This window comes from Pyrus communis, chromosome 7 (genome assembly GCF_041283825.1).
Source record: "Pyrus communis isolate YQ-2024b chromosome 7, ASM4128382v1, whole genome shotgun sequence".
NCBI lineage: Eukaryota > Viridiplantae > Streptophyta > Magnoliopsida > Rosales > Rosaceae > Pyrus > Pyrus communis.
Window position 1 is genome coordinate 19372352 of NC_142571.1, and position 17348 is coordinate 19389699.

Here is a 17348-nt window from a genome sequence, read left to right on the forward strand (position 1 = left end):
GAAGAAGGCTGAGCAAAAAGATGAAGCAATGGTGGTGGAAGTAGAAGACGAAGAAGGCTGAGAACGAGGGTTTCGTGGTGGAGAAAAGGAAGGAGACCCAGTCCGAAGTAGGAGAGTGCACATTCTTCGGCGGTTAAGCCCAGCAACCCTTCCGCCTTCCAAGCCTTCAAAATGATAATTTGGGCGTCGGGTTGGGGTTTTTGCTTTTAGGTAGAAGACGGGTTGTAGAGGGAAGAAGGAAGGGAGGGGGTTGGGGGGAGGTATAAGACGGGTAGGGTTTGTTTGTTTGTTTTTTTTTTTTTTTTTTTCTTTTGGTACTTTTTTAATATTGAAGTGGCCCATATTGACACATGGTACTTAGTTGTTATCCACGTGGGCGCCACATCATCAGTTAACAAAAGTTCTAACGGAAAACTTAACGAATGTATGAAATTGTCCCAAAATTATGACTTGAGGTATGACTCTAGGATGAAAAAAACTTCATGTACCAAATGTTGAAAACCACGAAACTTCAGGATAGTAAATTGAGATTAACCCTAAATTCAACATTCAACATGCATTCGTATACCGAAAGGTTCAAAATTGGTTTGGTATAGATCCCAAAAATTTCAGTGTTATCGGTTTGAGAATTTTTCGGTATGGGATCGGGATTTTTTTTGGTTTGGTTTGAGATTTTCGGGAAAAAATTTTAGTCCTAAGAAGATATAGATAATAATTTTTTGCGTAAATCACATTTTACCGATAAGTTTGAAGGATATTGCGATCTCGTATATCATCTTTAAAACATTTCATTCTCATACATAAACTTTATTTTAATTAAAATTAGCATTTGCCTAAGCACTTTGTGTGTATGAACACATTTTTTTTTAGAAAATGAGAAAAAGAGAGGTAGAGAGAGAACGTGGGGGAGTGGGAGATTTTGTTTTTTTTTTGGTTTTTTATTTTTTTTAATTTTTAATATATTAAATGTATTTTAACATCATTTATAGGTGATACTTCAATAAAAAAATAGTAAAATTTAGACCTATAAAATTACATTATTGCCCTTTTTTTTTTTTTTTAACGATAGAAGACTAATTTTTTTTTTCACCATTTTTTTATTGATAAAAAGTGTTTCATTAATCAGTAGGGATTTCATACAAACCGTTACATTTACTTTATACTTTGCTGCTAAATTTGTTCTATTTGGATGAAAAAAATAAAAAAAAAGTAATTTACAATAAATTAATTAATTGAAAAAAAAATATCAGAATCATCTTCTTCTCCATTTTGACGGTTCCCACTCGTCTTCTCCTTCATCTTCACCAAAGTCGATATCTAGCAACAGCAATTAATTTTCCAGATCGAAAGATCCTTCTTCCCCACTCCATCCGTCTCTCCCCCTTCCTTCCTTCCTTCCTTCCTTAACCACAACCCACTTCCAGTCTCTCAATCCGAGATCCATCTCTTAGTGTTGATAAAATTCCTATCCCCCTTCAATTAATTAAACAAAAATGCATTGGAGGCCATCTTCGCCGCCTCTCAGATGGATTGATTGTGGGTGCGCCAGGCGAGTAGTGCAACGGCATCGCCAGCTCGATGCTGGTCTCGGACGGGAACAACAACGATTTAGTGGGGTTTCAATGGTAGGTTTCTGGGTTCTTGCAGATCCGATTTCAGGCAACAACAGGCGGCTCGGCTTCAGACAGCAATTTCTGGCATTTCTGCGATCTAAGAAAAGCAGATCTCGCGAGTCTCCAGTACGGCTTCGGTCCGTGAGGGGTTGATAGATCAGTTTCGATGCGTGCGGTAGTTTGACAACAGATTGTCGCGCGGTGCAGGAATACAATGCAGCAGGCGTGCGAGACAAAACGAGTACGAGTCCTTGTCGAAGTTCAAACAGCTACTCCGGCACTGATTTCAGATTGAATTTTCTAGTACACGGTTAATTAGTCAGTGTATGATGTTCTTGTTTTAGATTTTTATAGAGAGAAAATTATGGGATCTGGACATGGGGTTTATTTAGTTGGGGCTTTCGATTTGGATGCCTTGTGGTTAATAGAGAAGAAAAATGTATGAACTCAATGGAATTCAATGGTGCGGAGCAAATGAATCGTTGGTGAATACTGGGATAAGGGATGAGGGAAATCCAAGCAAGGAAGCAGAGAGAATAAAAATAAAAATAAAAAAGAAAACTAATTAAAAAAGTTTGGAAATATTGAGTTTAACAATAAGGGTAAAATAAATAGTACTATGTTTGATTTTTTTAATGTAAAAATGTAATTTTTCATTAAAATAAATATAACTACGGATTTTTAGTTAAAAGTTTCAAATAAAAATTGATTTTCTGTTAATTAATCTTTTTTATTTGTTTTTTATTCACATGCTGTAATGTTGGTAGCCACGTATAAATGTAGATCTCATATTTGTCACATCATTATTTAACGAATAACTTGACAAATTTTTTAACAGATATATGAAATTGAAATGAAATAAATGTAAAGAGATATAAGAAATTGAAATGAAATAAAAGTAAATGTATGATTGAAATGTTTTCAAGATATTGTATAAGGTTGTAATTGAGCCCAAATTTAAGGTGCTAAATCATAATTCTCAATCTTAATTTATCAATAACTAAATTGATGACTTGTATACTGTTACCATTTTTTAATGTACAATATACGGTTATAAATTTACAAAACCGGAAGTAATTAGCGAGGGTGAAACTGAATCATAGGGAATTGATCAGAGGACGGAGCCTTCGTGAATGGTTGACAATCTAAGCCGAAAAGAACGAGTAGCCAACTTTGCCTTTCTCGAAGTGTATCTCCGCAATTTCCTAACCGACGATGACCCACCGCCGCGGCCGCTACAACTCATCATCTTCTGGCCTTTGTACGCTAATGACCCTCCACCTCCAATCGTTAATCCATTCATGCTCAAATCACCTCCGTCGCCCTCGGCCGACGAGTTTGCATATTTATTATTATTCATCTCAATCACCGGAGAAATGCGGGCCGTTTTGTAATTACGGTATCCGCTTCCCTTATTTTCCTTTTTGTTTCCCTTTTCTTTCTTTAAGGAGGAAGAAGAAGAAGATGCTTTGGTATTAATTTTCTGGAGGGCAAGGCTGGCTCTAACCGCCAGGGCCGCCATATCGGTGGCGCTGAGGCGGCGTTGAAGCTTGGATCTGGGGAGTACGAAGTAGATCTGATTGGCCTCCAGTGGATCTTCGGAATCTAATGCCGGAATGTAACTGTCGTAATACAAACTGTCGGAATGACATATAAACAAAGACGAAGACAAAGACGACGATTGGTCGGCCTCAAGGACTTCGGAGACATTAAGGGGAACCGGGTATTCGTGGACACTTGCGTTCATGTAGATTACTTTGGCAGTGGACGACGATTCATCACCATCTCTTCCGCTAGAACTAGTCCCCCTGACGAGGACTATAGACCAGCATCCACCCATTATATCTTATGTACTTCCACAATGCTGAGCGACTGATGAGGCACAAGGCCAGGCAAGGCACTGAGCGAGATTATAGAGAGAGAGAGAGAGAGAGAGAGAAATGTGAGGAGGACTAGTGGAGGAGAAGGGGTGGTCTATAGAGAGGAAATCAGGAAAGAAATAGAGAGGAAATTAACTTGGAAAGAAAGGAAATGGAAAGGAGAGGAAATTGTGTGGCAAGTGCGAAGTGGCTGCAAAAGCCTAAAGGGAAAGGGAATGGGAATTGCGTAAGCGAGGTCGTAAAGCAGGAAAGGACAAGCGGAGTTTTCAAATTTTGAGACTTTTCCTATTTTTCCTTCTGCAAATTAGAAAAAGCAGATGACGCCCGATTCCTCCTCGGTCCTCCTAAGCGATGACGTCAAGACGCGGTTCAATCTCTCTCTCTCTCTCTCTCTCTCTCTCTCCAGTCAACTTGTGCTGCGCGATATATCAAACACGTGTTGGGCTTGGGATGCAAGAAAAAGTAACCCTGGTACAAGAATTGAACAAGGTCTGAAAACCACCCAACCAAGACACACCAGATACAGACAATGACCATACCCCACCAGCTCAATCACCTTAAACAGTTAACACAAACTAGTTGACCGTTGACCATTTATCAAAACCTCATCAACCCAAAAATAACTTTAAACAGAAACTAACATCAAATATTGACACGTACATCCGTACACAATGAAAACATTTCAGCGTCGTCTCCCCATCTTCTCCACTTCTCCAGCATCCCTCTCTCTCTCTCCATCTCCATCTTCTACTCTACAATATCTGAGCTTGAGTCCATGTCCACGTACGCTTGAGTCAGCACCATCATAATTTGCTCCTCCGTGTACGACGCCGCTGCCTGAATCCAACCAAGATGGCCCAGTGGCGCAGCCACCAACATCTGAATCGGATTAGGAATTGGAATTGCCGTCAATCGTCGATGGGTAGCGTCGAATCGAGATGACGAGCTTTGGTTAGGAATTTTAGGGCACAGGTTTGAATCCCAGCTTCCAAAGCATCTTTCCTACATTTCAAAGCATTATCTTTGCTTCTATTCATCTCAAAAATTTATCAGAAGACCAACAAAAAGCCCAAATTTGCCCAGAGAAGATGGCAGTGGGGGAGTGGGTTGTGGTTTTGGTGGTGAAGGAAGCGGGGAAGCAGCTGAATATTGTTGGGAAGAAGGGTGAGGATGCATGGTTGGTAGGGATGGGGCCCACAGTGTATTAGCTTTAGGTGTCAGATGATGGTGACGGTTTAATAAACTATTATGTCGGATAAATTATATTCGACACATCATTCAGTTAGTGGCGGATAAATCCTATCGGTTATATCCCTCTAGGAATTCCTAGCAGATATTTATTGTCATATTCAACTGCCATAAAATTAGTAATAACCGCCAGTATTTTCGAATTTTTTTAAAAAATATGTTTAACAGATTTTGGCAGTTTTTAAGTTAATGATGGTGGTTATAACCAATAGAAATTGATTATTTTATTATTTTAGTATTTTGACGATTATTATTTTAGTATTCTGGATGTTATAATCAACAGAAATTGACTATTTAATTGTTTTTACGGCAATTTTTTTTCAATTTGTTGTTCATTCAGATTTCTTCTTCTTGCTCATCTTCATTTTACTCATTTCTTTCTCTTCATCTTCAATCAATTTATTTTATTCACTTAAATTGTTATGAAGAAATTGAAATAAATATTATTTATAAATATTTATGTTAAATTGACAATATTTAATATACCATAAATTGGTAATATTTAGTAATATAGGTATATATTATGTTAATTAATTAAATATTTCACTCTATTGCTATGAGGCTATACAAAACTTGAATTTAATAAATAATCAAAAGTGTTGATAAACATAGTTTTGTTAACCTTTTATTGTTTTTTTTTAATTTTTTTTACTATGATAGGTGTTGGAAATTAAATTGCAATTGTGATAGTTTGAGGTTGAAAGATAGGGATTAAAATTTTTAATAGTTATACCTACATGATAGGGATTGAAAGATTGTAGGCATCTTAGTTTCAACATAATATTTGCTCTCGTACAGTGGTAAAACATGGAAAAGAATTGGTTGACATTACTGCGAATTTTGGAAGCGTATACAGATGGAATTAATTTGTTTTTGGATCAAGCAGTTGCGAATGGTGCTGGTCTTAATAAGTTTAGATGTCCTTGCAAAAGATGTTGTGATCGATATACTTTTGTTAGAAAAACTATTGTCGAACATCTTGTGTTGTATGATATGGATAAAGATTACAAAAATGCTTCGTGGCGACATCATGGGGAACCTTTCATTGGAGAGCAAAATATGGGGATTGGAGAAGATGAAACATGAGATCGGTTGACTGGTATTCATGATGTTCTTAATGATGTATTTGTCCAACCATTGACAGAAGAAGGGGTTGGGCCGTTTACTGAACCCATTTATGGGGAAAGGCGTCCGGAAGAGGTCGAGACTTTTTTTAAGGTGCTTGAAGAGGCAGATCAAGATTTGTGGCCAAGTTTGTAAGGAATTTAAAAAATTGGAGGCGGTTGTAAGATTATATCAGATCAAGTGTTTAGCAAGAATGTCGGACGAGATCTTCACCACGTTACTCAAATTAATTAAAAGAATGTTGCCTGATGGAGATTGTTTGCCTGAATCTTGTTATAAGGCAAAAAAAACTTATAAATGACTTGGGTCTGACGTATGTGAAGATTGATGTGTATCCCAATAATTGCATGATCTATTGGAAAGACACTACGGAGTTGACCTATGCTTAGTTTGTGGTGAATCAAGATATAAGAATGTCAATGAAAAGGATGGCTCTAGAAAAAAAAAAATCGCAGCTAAGGTTATATGGTATTTTCCTTTAAAATCACGATTGCAGCGGTTGTATATATTGCAGCATACGGCTGAACATATGAGGTGGCACACAATTGAATGTCCTAAGGATAGATTTATGAGACATCCTTTAGATTCTCTAGCATGGAAGCATTTGGATAATTTATATCCGGAGTTTGGGTCAGAAATTTGAAATGTCCGATTAGGGTTGGCCAGTGATGGATTTAATCATTTTGGAAAAATGAGGCAAGAGCATAGCACATGGTCTGTGGTGCTTTCAGTTTACAATTTGCCGCCCTGGATGTGTATGAAGCAACAAAATTTATTGTTGTCTCTGTTAATACCAGGACCGCACAGTCCCAGTAAAGAGATTGATGTGCACATGCATCCATTGATTGACGAGTTGAATGAGTTGTGGGAGGTGGGCACTCCCACTTATGATGCATATTCCAACCAAAATTTTACGATGAAGGCTGCCGTTTTATGGACTATAAGTGATTTTCCGGGTCATGGAATGTTATCAGGATCGAGTACACATGGATATAAAGCATGTCCACATTGCATGCATGATAAAGAATTTATCTACTTGCTGGCAAGTCGTAAGATTTACTATTTGGGGCATCAACGCTTTCTTGTTGATGATCATAGGTTTCGAAGGCAAACCATATCTTTTAATGGTCGTCGAGAGCATCGTAGTGCACCAAGGCAGTGGACTGGTTTACAATGTCTTGAAGAACTTTCTACTTTGAGATTTACTTTTGGAAAACAAAAGAAAGATGTTTCTGTTAGGCAACATAGAAAACGAATTGAGAGTAGTACAAGTAGTAAAAGTTAGTGAAAGAAGAAATCTATTTTTTGTGAACTACCTTATTGGAGGCATATGTTGATTAGACAATCTTGATGTTATGCATATCGAAAAAAATATATGTGACAATGTAGTGGGAACATTGTTAGATATAGATAAAAAGTCTAAAAATGGATTGGTTGCATGTGCAGATCTTGAAATCTTGAACATAAGACATGGACAACATCCATGTAGGGAAGGAAATAGAACATTTTGACCTCCAGCATTGTTCACGTTGAAAAGAGAAGAAAAAATGACATTTTGTAAAGTGTTGTCTACCATTCAGGTCCCCGATGAATATTCATCAAATTTGTCCTGATGTGTGCATGAGAATGAACAAAAAAATACATGGATTGAAAAGCAACGATTGCCATGTTTTAATGCAGCAGTTACTCCCGCTTGCAATACGTGCGGTTTTGCCTAAATCTATTACTATGGTATTATTAAAGTTGAGTGCAATTTTTAGACAATTGTGTAGCAAGAAGGAGTCCGAGGAAGGATTCAAGCAATTGTATTCAAGAATTGCCTTGACATTATGTCAATTGGAGAAGATATTCCCACCTGCATTTTTTGATGTAATGATGCACCTCCCAGTTCACTTGGCAAATGAAGCAGCTATTGCAAAGCCTGTTCAATACAGATGGATGTATCCAATTGAACGGTAATTAACAAATCTTTATAAAACCGACAACATTTATAATGATAACTTTTATTAGTAATTATAATAATTTGTGTTTCGTATTATAATTATAGGTATTTACAAACACTGAAGCGCTATGTTCATAATAAAGGTCATCCAGAAGGTTCTATTGTTGAAAAGTATTTGGTGGATGAGTGCTTGTTATGGCAGAGTCATAGACAATTAGGCAAGTGAATTGTTATGGTAGAGTCATAGACATGTTTGAGGTTAGATATTGTGGCCCTACCGAAGCAGGAGACAGGGGTCGAGCTGTGATGTTGTTTAAGTGTGAATGGGTTAATAGTGAAAGTCCAAGAGGTATAAAGACCAATCAATATGGATTTACTTTAGTAAACTTCAATCGACTAGGATTTGAAGAGGATCCTTTCATATTAGCTTCCCAAGCATTACAAGCATTTTATGTGGAGGACACAATTGAAAAAGATTGACATGTTGTTGTTCGAATGCAGCCGAGAGATTTGTTTGACGTATTGGAGGATAATGATGCACTTGATGATTATGTTATACCTGATTTGGATAATCGTGTACTTGACATGAAAATTTGCATACAAGGGTTGGCGTGGAAGAAACTCCTTTTCACGAAGCATTACCGTTGCCTACCTAGTTCACTAATTTTGTCAATGACAACGATGACCAAACAGAAGATGACATGGAATAGTTTTATTATTTACTTTACACTTTTTAAGTATTAATTAGACTATATTTCAATTGGTGTGGTGATTTTTATTTAAAATATTTTAGTTTGTGTGGTAAAATTTAAAATGTTATATTGGTTAAAAAAAAATAATAATAAAAAAACACATGGTTTAAATTTTTTTTGTTTTTTTCACTCATGACCCTGTCAGATATAACCGACATGAACAAACCAAAATTTTGGCTCGCGGGAAATTTCCCGTGACTTTGATTCAAAAAAAGTAATGGCACACAAAATCTGACGGAGGAAAATTTTGTGGCAGTTTTTGGTTAATTTTGTCAGTTATAATCAACATTAATCTGACACCATAAATGCCCTGTACCGATACACATAAATGTATTGTACTTACAAAATCATAAAAGCTCTATTCGAGATAAATTACTGGCGATTTTAATGGACTTTCTGTCGGATATAATAGACAGTATACTGCCAAAAACATTAAAGACTTGTCGTTTTTTTTGTCTTCTTGGCAGTTACAACCGACAACAATTATTACCCTAAGCTAAAATAATTCAACTTCCCATTTTTACTTCAACCGTTCCTCTTCTCCTTCCCATTTTCACTTCCAGCCGTTCTTCTTCTTCTTCTTCCCATTTTTACTCCTTCCTTTCTTAGGCTTTCTTACTTCCTTAGCCATTTTTACTCCTCTTTCCTTTCTCAGCCATTTCTATGGAGGAACAAAATGAAGACCATGAATTCCAGGAACAAACTAAAAAAAGTAATTATATTGTGATTTTTTTCTTTGTTGTTTTTGAATTACATGACAAATGTTTGTTTTTTATTAATAAGGAGTAACTCGTGGAGCTGTTATTCCGAAGTGGAAAGGGAGACAAATTTGTGAGTTTGATTTGACAGGGAAATGTGTTAATGCAAATGCTGCTGAATTTTCAAAGTTAATAGCCTTTGAGGTTAAGGATCCAAGACATCTTCCACTGAAGAGGGATTGGGGCTTGATTCTGGAAAGTGATAAGGAAGCTTTGTGGGAAAGAATTAAAGTATATATTTTTGTTTTTTACTTCTATATTTCGGATTTGTACTAACATGTATGTTTTTATGAATATAGGGGAATATTATTTTTCTTGATGAAGACTATGACAGAATGCCACTCATTTGGAAAATGACTCTCCACGTTGTGGATCATTCATACAAGGAATACTGGAATGGTTTAAAAGTGGAGTATTATACCAAAAGATAAGAGCATGAGCACTTAGAACCTCTCTCGGGTGTGGATGTTGGTTTAAAAGCGGAGTGTTATAACTGACAAAAACCTGATGTAAATCCGTCGGTATTTTTAATTTCCTGGTGGTTACGAACGACATTAATTGATAATATATGACAGTAGTTAAATATTTACTGTCGCATATATCCGATATAGGTCCTGTTGGTTTTATAGTCTTAACCGATAGAAAATTCATTTCCTAACACTGGCAATTCTATCGCTTATTATATCCGTCACTGCATCAATTTTCTGTTGGATTTTGCTTAATATCCGACAGTAATATATGTTTCTTGTCAGTTATCATAGCGACACTAATAAATGGTTTCGTAATAGTGTCTTGGAGGAGAAGGAAGAACAAGAAGCATTGGTATTAATTTTCTGGAGGGCGAGGTTGGCTCTAATTGCCAGGGCCGCCATATCGGTGGCATTGAGGCGGTGTTGAGGCTTGGATCTGGGGAGTACAAAGTAGATCTGAATAGCCTCCAGCTGATCTTCGGAATCTAAAGCCGGAATGTAACTGTCGTAATACAAATTGTTAGAGTGATATATAAAGAAAGACGAAGACGATGATTGGTCGGCCTTAAGGACTTTGGAGACATTAAAGGGAACTGGGCATTCGCGGACACTTGCATTCATGTAGATTACTTGATGTTTAGATTGAATAGATCGACGACGGAATTCTTCAATAGTTCAGGTTTTATTACTGAACTTCTTGATGTTTAAATTGTTTGTTTAACACACAAGATTATTTATTTAGAGATTTTAATTTAATTAGTAAGATAAATTAAGAATATTTGTGTTCACTTAAATTGTACTTCCACAATACTGAGCGACTGATGAGGCACAAGGCCAGGCAAGGCACTGATCAAGATTAGAGAGAGAGAGAGAGAGAGAGACAGAGAGAGAGAGGTGAGGAGGACTAGTGGATGAGAAGGAGTGGTCTATAATAAATAGAGAGGAAATTAACTTGGAAAGAAAGGAAAAGGAAAGGAGAGGAAATTGTGTGGCAACTGGCAAGTGCAAAGTGGCTGCAAAGCCTAAGGGGAAAGGGAATGGCAATGGCAATGGGAATTGAGTAAGCGAGGTCGTAAAGCAGGAAAGGACAAGCAGCAGTTTTCAAATTTCGAGATGGACGGCTGACTTTTCCTATTTTTCTTTCTGCAAATTAGAAAATGCTGATGACGCCCGATTCCTCCTCAGTCCTCCTAAGCGATGACGTCAAGATGCAGTTCAATTTCTCTCTCTTTCCAGTCAACTTGTGATGCGCGATATCAAACACGTGTTTGGGTTGGGATGCAAGAAAAAGTAACCCTGGTACAAGAATTGAACAAGGTCCGAAAACCACCCAACCAAGACACACCAGATATAGACAATGACCATACCCCACCAGCTCCATCACCTATAAACCGTTAAACACAAACTAGTTGACCGTTGACCATTATCAAAACCTCGTCAACCCAAAAATAGTTGCAAACAGAAACTTCCATCACCTATAAACCGTTAACACAAACTAGTTGACCGTTGACCATTATCAAAACCTCGTTAACCCAAAAATAATTGCAAACAGAAACTAACATCAAATATTGACATGTATTTTCTATGGGGCCCCCAGTGTATTATAAAAAATTTTGAAAAAAAAATATTTTTACATTTATGTTCTTTTTAATTTTCTATGTGGAATTTGTAATATCCACGTCAGCGTATAGGTAGGTTTCAAGTTTACGACATCACTATTTAATAGTGAAGTTAAAAGATTGACTAACGATTGTATGATATTGAAATAAAATAATAATTAATGTATGAAATTAAAATATTTTACAGATATTGTATGAAGTTGCAATTACACCTAAATCTGAGGGAGTAAATTGTAAAGTTTATAGTTTGACAAAAAAAGTAGTAAATTTGTGTAGTTAAAGCATGTTTTAGCTTTCCTTTGAATTGTGGATGGGAAAAAATGGGGATATATATATATATATATATAAAGGATTTTTTAGTCCAATAGGACAAGAAAAATGGGGTTCCGTACTTAAATATGGATGTGCATGTTGTAACCTATTTTATCTGACAAGGGTAAGGGGGCTGGCGGCAAAGAGAGAGAGTAGAGAGAGATGTGTTTGTATAATTGTGTAGATGAATGTGTGTTATTCCTCTCTACGTAGTGTCTTTATTTATAGTAATAAGAGGGAGAAAAATTTCTTTATCCCCAAGGAATACAAGTCCATATAGGAAAGAATAACTAGAATCAAATCTAATCTATGATTTACATAATCACACATAAAACTAGGAAAGTTCATAACACTCCCCCTTGAGTGTGTAAATACTCAAGGTAGATTCAGCATCATGTAGAAGTTTAGGAAGTCGACCCGTTGACACTGATTCTAGGAACAACGCTATTGTCAATAACGTAGGAACTTGCATAAGGAAGTAAATCTCACTAAAAAACCCTAAGGCTACGGCAAAAAGCCGAGTAGGGACAAAATCCGTAGTCTAAGGAAAAATGTGTGAGTAATGTAAAGTTAAAATGAAACGTCTATGGGACTCATCTGGGATATGCTCAACCCAAGGTGGGTGCCTCGTTAAAACCTAGTTAGGTAGCAAAAATTCAGTGGGAAAAATGCTCCTAATCGTAGGAAAAAAAGTACATTAAGATCAAGCAAGTATACTTCATGATACTTCCCCTGAGTTTGACATAATTCCAAAGAGAACTAGCAATGTTACAACTCAAAAAGTTTAAGCATACCAATTCCTTGAATAAGCTTCTGAAACATCGCCTTTGGTAGTGATTTGGTGAAGAGGTCGACCAAATTGTCTTGTGAACGGATTTGATGACTTCAACCTTCTGATGCTTTTGTTGTTGATGTGAGAAGAAGAACTTTGGCGCAATGTGCTTGGTGTTGTCTCCTTTGATGTAACCCTTTTTGAGTTGTTCGACGCATGCTACGTTGTCTTTATAGATCTTCGTCGGGACATCCACGACAGGGTAAAGATCGTAGGAGCTTCGAATATGGCCCACAACTGCTCTCAACCAAAAGCATTCCCAAGTTGCTTCATGTAAGGTGAAAATTTCAGCATAGTTTGACAAAGTGGCAACTAAGGTCTATTAGTTGACCACCAAGAGATTGCGATGCCTCAAACGGTAAAGACATAACCCGTTTGAGAGCGCACCTTGTGCAAATCAGATAAGTATCCTACGTTGGCATAACCAACAAGGCAAGAATAGAATCGAGAAGTGAGGGGTGCATCATTACTCGAGGATCCGTAGGGATAAAACAAGCCCAAATTCATAGTACTTTTAAGGTAACAGAATATGTCTTTAACACCAGTCCAATGTGTGTGTTTTGGTACATTACTATATCTTGCCAAAAGATTAACAGCGAAGGAGATGTCGAGTCCAATGCATTGAGCTTAGAATAATAAAGTGCTTATCACACTTAGATAAGGAACTTCAGGCTCCAAAATCTCTTCATCATCTTCCTTCGGATAGAAGGGATCTCATTTTGCATATAGCGATCGAACGACCATAGGAGTACTCAAAGGCTTTATCCTCGTTAAACCGGTGCAACACCTTCTAGGTGTAGTTCAATTGATGTACTAAGATTCCATCTAAACAGTACTCTATCTCGAGATTGAGATAGTATCAAGTCTTTCCTAGATCTTTCATCTCAAATTCCGACTTCAGGTGCGCGGCAGTTCTCGCCAGGAATTACAATAAAGTTCATGTCATCGACATATATTGTAATTATGGCAAAACCAGAATGTGACTTCTTAATGAACACACAAGGGCATAGTTCGTTGTTCACATATCCTTGACTAGTCAAATACGCACTCAAACAGTTATACTACATTTTTTCGGATTACTTTAAACCATAGAATGAACGTCTCAGCCGAATTGAAAGCGTGTTCAGGGGTTTGGAAATATTTGATCAAGTCAATGTAAGTTCTTCGGGAACTTTCATATAAATTTATGTATCAAGATCCCCACAGAGATACGTAGTTACTACGTCCATCAACCGCGTACTCAGTTTTTCGGAAACTACTAAACTGATAAGGTAACAAAAAGGAATCACATCCATAACGGTTGAATAAATTTCGTCATAGTCAATCCTGGGACGTTGTGAGAAGCCTTGCGCAACAAGACGAGCTTTGTAACTCACAATTTCGTTCTTCTCATTACACTTCTGAACGAAAAATCACTTATAGCCAACGGGCTTTACATGTGGAGGAGTAGAAGCTACAGGTCCAAACACCTTACGTTTCGCAAGCAAATTGAGTTCGACTTGGATTGCTTGTTTCCAGTTTGACCAATCAGTTCTATATTGACATTCACCAACAGAAAAGGGTTTAATGTCATCGCTCAACATGACCTTAATAGCTACTACATATGTTAATGCATCGTCGATGATCATCTTATTTCTACAACATACATCATCTAAGCTAGCATAATAGACCGAAATCACATGATTCTTGGGAGGTGGATTCGTCTCTTCAAGAACGCTTCCGTAATCTAGAATTTCCTCATGAGTTGGACAGAATGAGTAAGCGACAGTCAAATTCATGGTAGGCTATTTAGAAGCCTGTGTTGTGGGTTTCCTCTTCTAGGGATATGAATCCTTTGAACCAAGAGGTCTGCCACCCTTTTCGTGTAGAGGTAGATGATTGGCTAGCCTCTAATGTACGTGGATCACCAAAGTTAGCATCCCGGGACTCCAGGAAAGAAGTCCGTCTTACATTTGGTATATCCATCTTTGCAGGCTCATTCCCAGCTGGAATATGTGATTTTGTCACTCGTGCTAGATCGGTGAAAGCATCTGACATGCTCTGAGCTATACTCTGAAGATTTAATATACGCTGCACTTCAGTTTCAGACAGAACGGTGCGGGGATCTAAATGAGACAAAGTGGGAGTCGTCCACGATAATTCGCTTTGTTTTTCAGGAACGTTGACATTCTTATCTCCCCCTAACGATGGGAAAAATATCTCATAGAAGTGACAATGCGCGAAACAAACGGTAAATATATTGCCTTTCAAAGGTTCTAAGTAACGAATAATCGAAGGAGAATCATATCCGACATAGATTCTCATCCTTTGCTGAGCCCCTATTTTTGTATGTAAGGGTGGCGAAATCAGTATATAGATCGCACAACCAAAAATGCGCAGATGCGATATGTTAGGTTCTTATCCAGTAACCAACTGAAGGGCGTTATATGGTTGGGTCGCAACAGGCCTCAATCTGACCAACATGGCTGCGTACTATTAATATTGCATAGCCCCAAGCAATGATCTAGAGCTCGGTATATATGACAAATGATTAAGCAATCATTTGTAAGCGCTTAATGAATGCATTTGCCAGGTTGTTCTATGTGTGAACATAGGGTACAAGATGTTCAACTTCAACCCCAACCAACATGCAATAGTCATCAAAAGTTTTAGATGTGAATTCTACTCATTATCCAATGAAATAGATTTGATTGGATAATCAGGGTGATAAGTGTTGAGCTTGATAACCTAAGCCAACAATTTGGACAATGTAGCGTTCCTTGTGGACAACAAGCACACATGTGACCAACGTATAGAAGCGTCAACCAAAACTATAAAATATCTAAATGGTCCGCATGGAGGGTGAATCGATCCATAAATGTCCCCCTGAATCCTTTGTAGAAAAATGGAAGGACTCGAACGAATCTTATCATAAGAAGGCTTAGTAATAAGTTTTTCCATTGAACATGCTTGACATGTGATTCCTTGAATTGAACCTAAACTTTAGGTTAGTGGATGCCCGTGTGAAGATTTGAGGATACGGTGCATCGCTATTTGTGACATCCCACATCGCCCAGGGGAGTGATCCTTATATGTATATTCCCATATCTACCTAGCACGAGGCCTTTTGGGAGCTCATTGGCTTCGGGTTCCACGGGAACTCCGAAGTTAAGCGAGAAGGGGGCTAGAGCAATCTTATGATGGGTGACCCATTAGGAAGTTGTTCGTGAGCTCCCAAAAAAAACAAAATCGTCAGGGAATGGTAAGCCTAAAGCGGACAATATTGTGCTACGGTGGTGGAGCGGGCCCGGGAAGTGATTCGTCCCGGGCCGGGATGTGACAAATTGGTATCAGAGCCAAACCCTGGCCGGAAGTGTGCCGACGAGGACGTCGGGCCCCTAAAGGGGGTGGATTGTGACATCCCACATCGCCCAGGGGAGTGATTCTTATATGTATATTCCCATCCCTACCTAGCACGAGGCATTTTGGGGGCTCACTGGCTTCGGGTTCCATAGGAACTCCGAAGTTAAGCGAGAAGGGGGCTAGAGCAATCCCATGATGGGTGACCCACTGGGAAGTTGCTCGTGAGTTCCCAAAAACAAAACCGTGAGGGAATGGTAAGCCCAAAGCGGACAATATCGTGCTACGGTGGTGGAGCAGGCCAGGGAAGTGATCCCCCCCGGGCCGGGATGTGACAAATTGGTATCAGAGCCTAACCCTGGCCGTGGTGTGCCGACGAGGACGTCGGGCCCCTAAGGGGGGTGGATTGTGACATCCCACATCGCCAGGGGGTGATCCTTATATGTATATTTCTATCTCTACCTAGCACGAGGCCTTTTGGGAGCTCACTGGCTTCGAGTTCCACGGGAACTCCGAACTTAAGCTAGAAAGGGGCTAGAGCAATCCCATGATGGGTGACCCACTGGGAAGTTGCTCGTGAGTTTCCAAAAAAAAACAAAACCGTGAGGGAATGGTAAGCCCAAAGCGGATAATATCGTGCTACGGTGGTGGAGCGGGCCCGGAAAGTGATCCGCCCCGGGCCGGGATGTGACAAATTGGTATCAAAGCCAATCCCTGGCCTGAAGTGTGCCGACGAGGACGTCGGGCCCCTAAGGGCGGTGGATTGTGACATCCCACATCGCCCAGGGGAGTGATCCTTATATGTATATTCCCATCCCTACCTAGCACGAGGCCTTTTGGGAGCTCACTGGCTTCGGGTTCCGTAGGAACTCCGAATTTAAGCGAGAAGGGGGCTAGAGCAATCCCATGATGGGTGACCCACTGGGAAGTTGCTCGTGAGTTCCCATAAACAAAACCGTGAGAGAATGGTAAGCTCAAAGCGGACAATATCGTGCTACGGTGGTGGAGCAGGCCCGGGAAGTGATCCGCCCCAGGCCGGGATGTGACAAATTGGTATCAGAGCCTAACCCTGGTCGTGGTGTGTCGACGAAGACGTCGGGCCCCTAAGGGGCGTGGATTGTGACATCCCACATCGCCCAAGGGAGTGATCCTTATATGTATATTCCCATCTCTACCTAGCACGAGGCCTTTTGGGAGCTCATTGGCTTCGGGTTCCACGGGAACTCCGAAGTTAAGCGAGAAGGGGGCTAGAGCAATCCCATGATGGGTGATCCACTGGGAAGTTGCTCGTGAGTTCCCAAAAAAAACAAAACTGTGAGGGAATGGTAAGCCCAAAGCGGACAATATCGTGCTACGGTGGTGGAGCGGGCCCGGGAAGTGATCCGCCCCGGGCCGGGATGTGACAAATTGGTATCAGAGCCAATCCCTGGCCGGAAGTGTGCCGACGAGGACGTCGGG

General features: G+C 39.2%; 1 protein-coding gene across 1 annotated transcript; it reads right to left on the reverse strand.

Annotated features, from left to right (window-relative positions):
* Window positions 1-2569: 2569 nt before the first annotated feature.
* LOC137734962 (uncharacterized) lies at window positions 2570-3674 on the reverse strand. The gene has a single exon (XM_068474303.2). It carries the CDS (start codon window positions 3451-3453, stop codon window positions 2725-2727), a length of 729 nt encoding a protein of 242 aa, XP_068330404.2. The 5' UTR covers window positions 3454-3674; the 3' UTR covers window positions 2570-2724.
* Between the last annotated feature and the right edge of the window lie 13674 nt (window positions 3675-17348).

Bases quoted from the DNA above. Each gene is read 5' to 3' on its own strand.
- LOC137734962 (XM_068474303.2), bottom strand. From the start codon at position 3,453: ATGGGTGGATGCTGGTCTATAGTCCTCGTCAGGGGGACTAGTTCTAGC.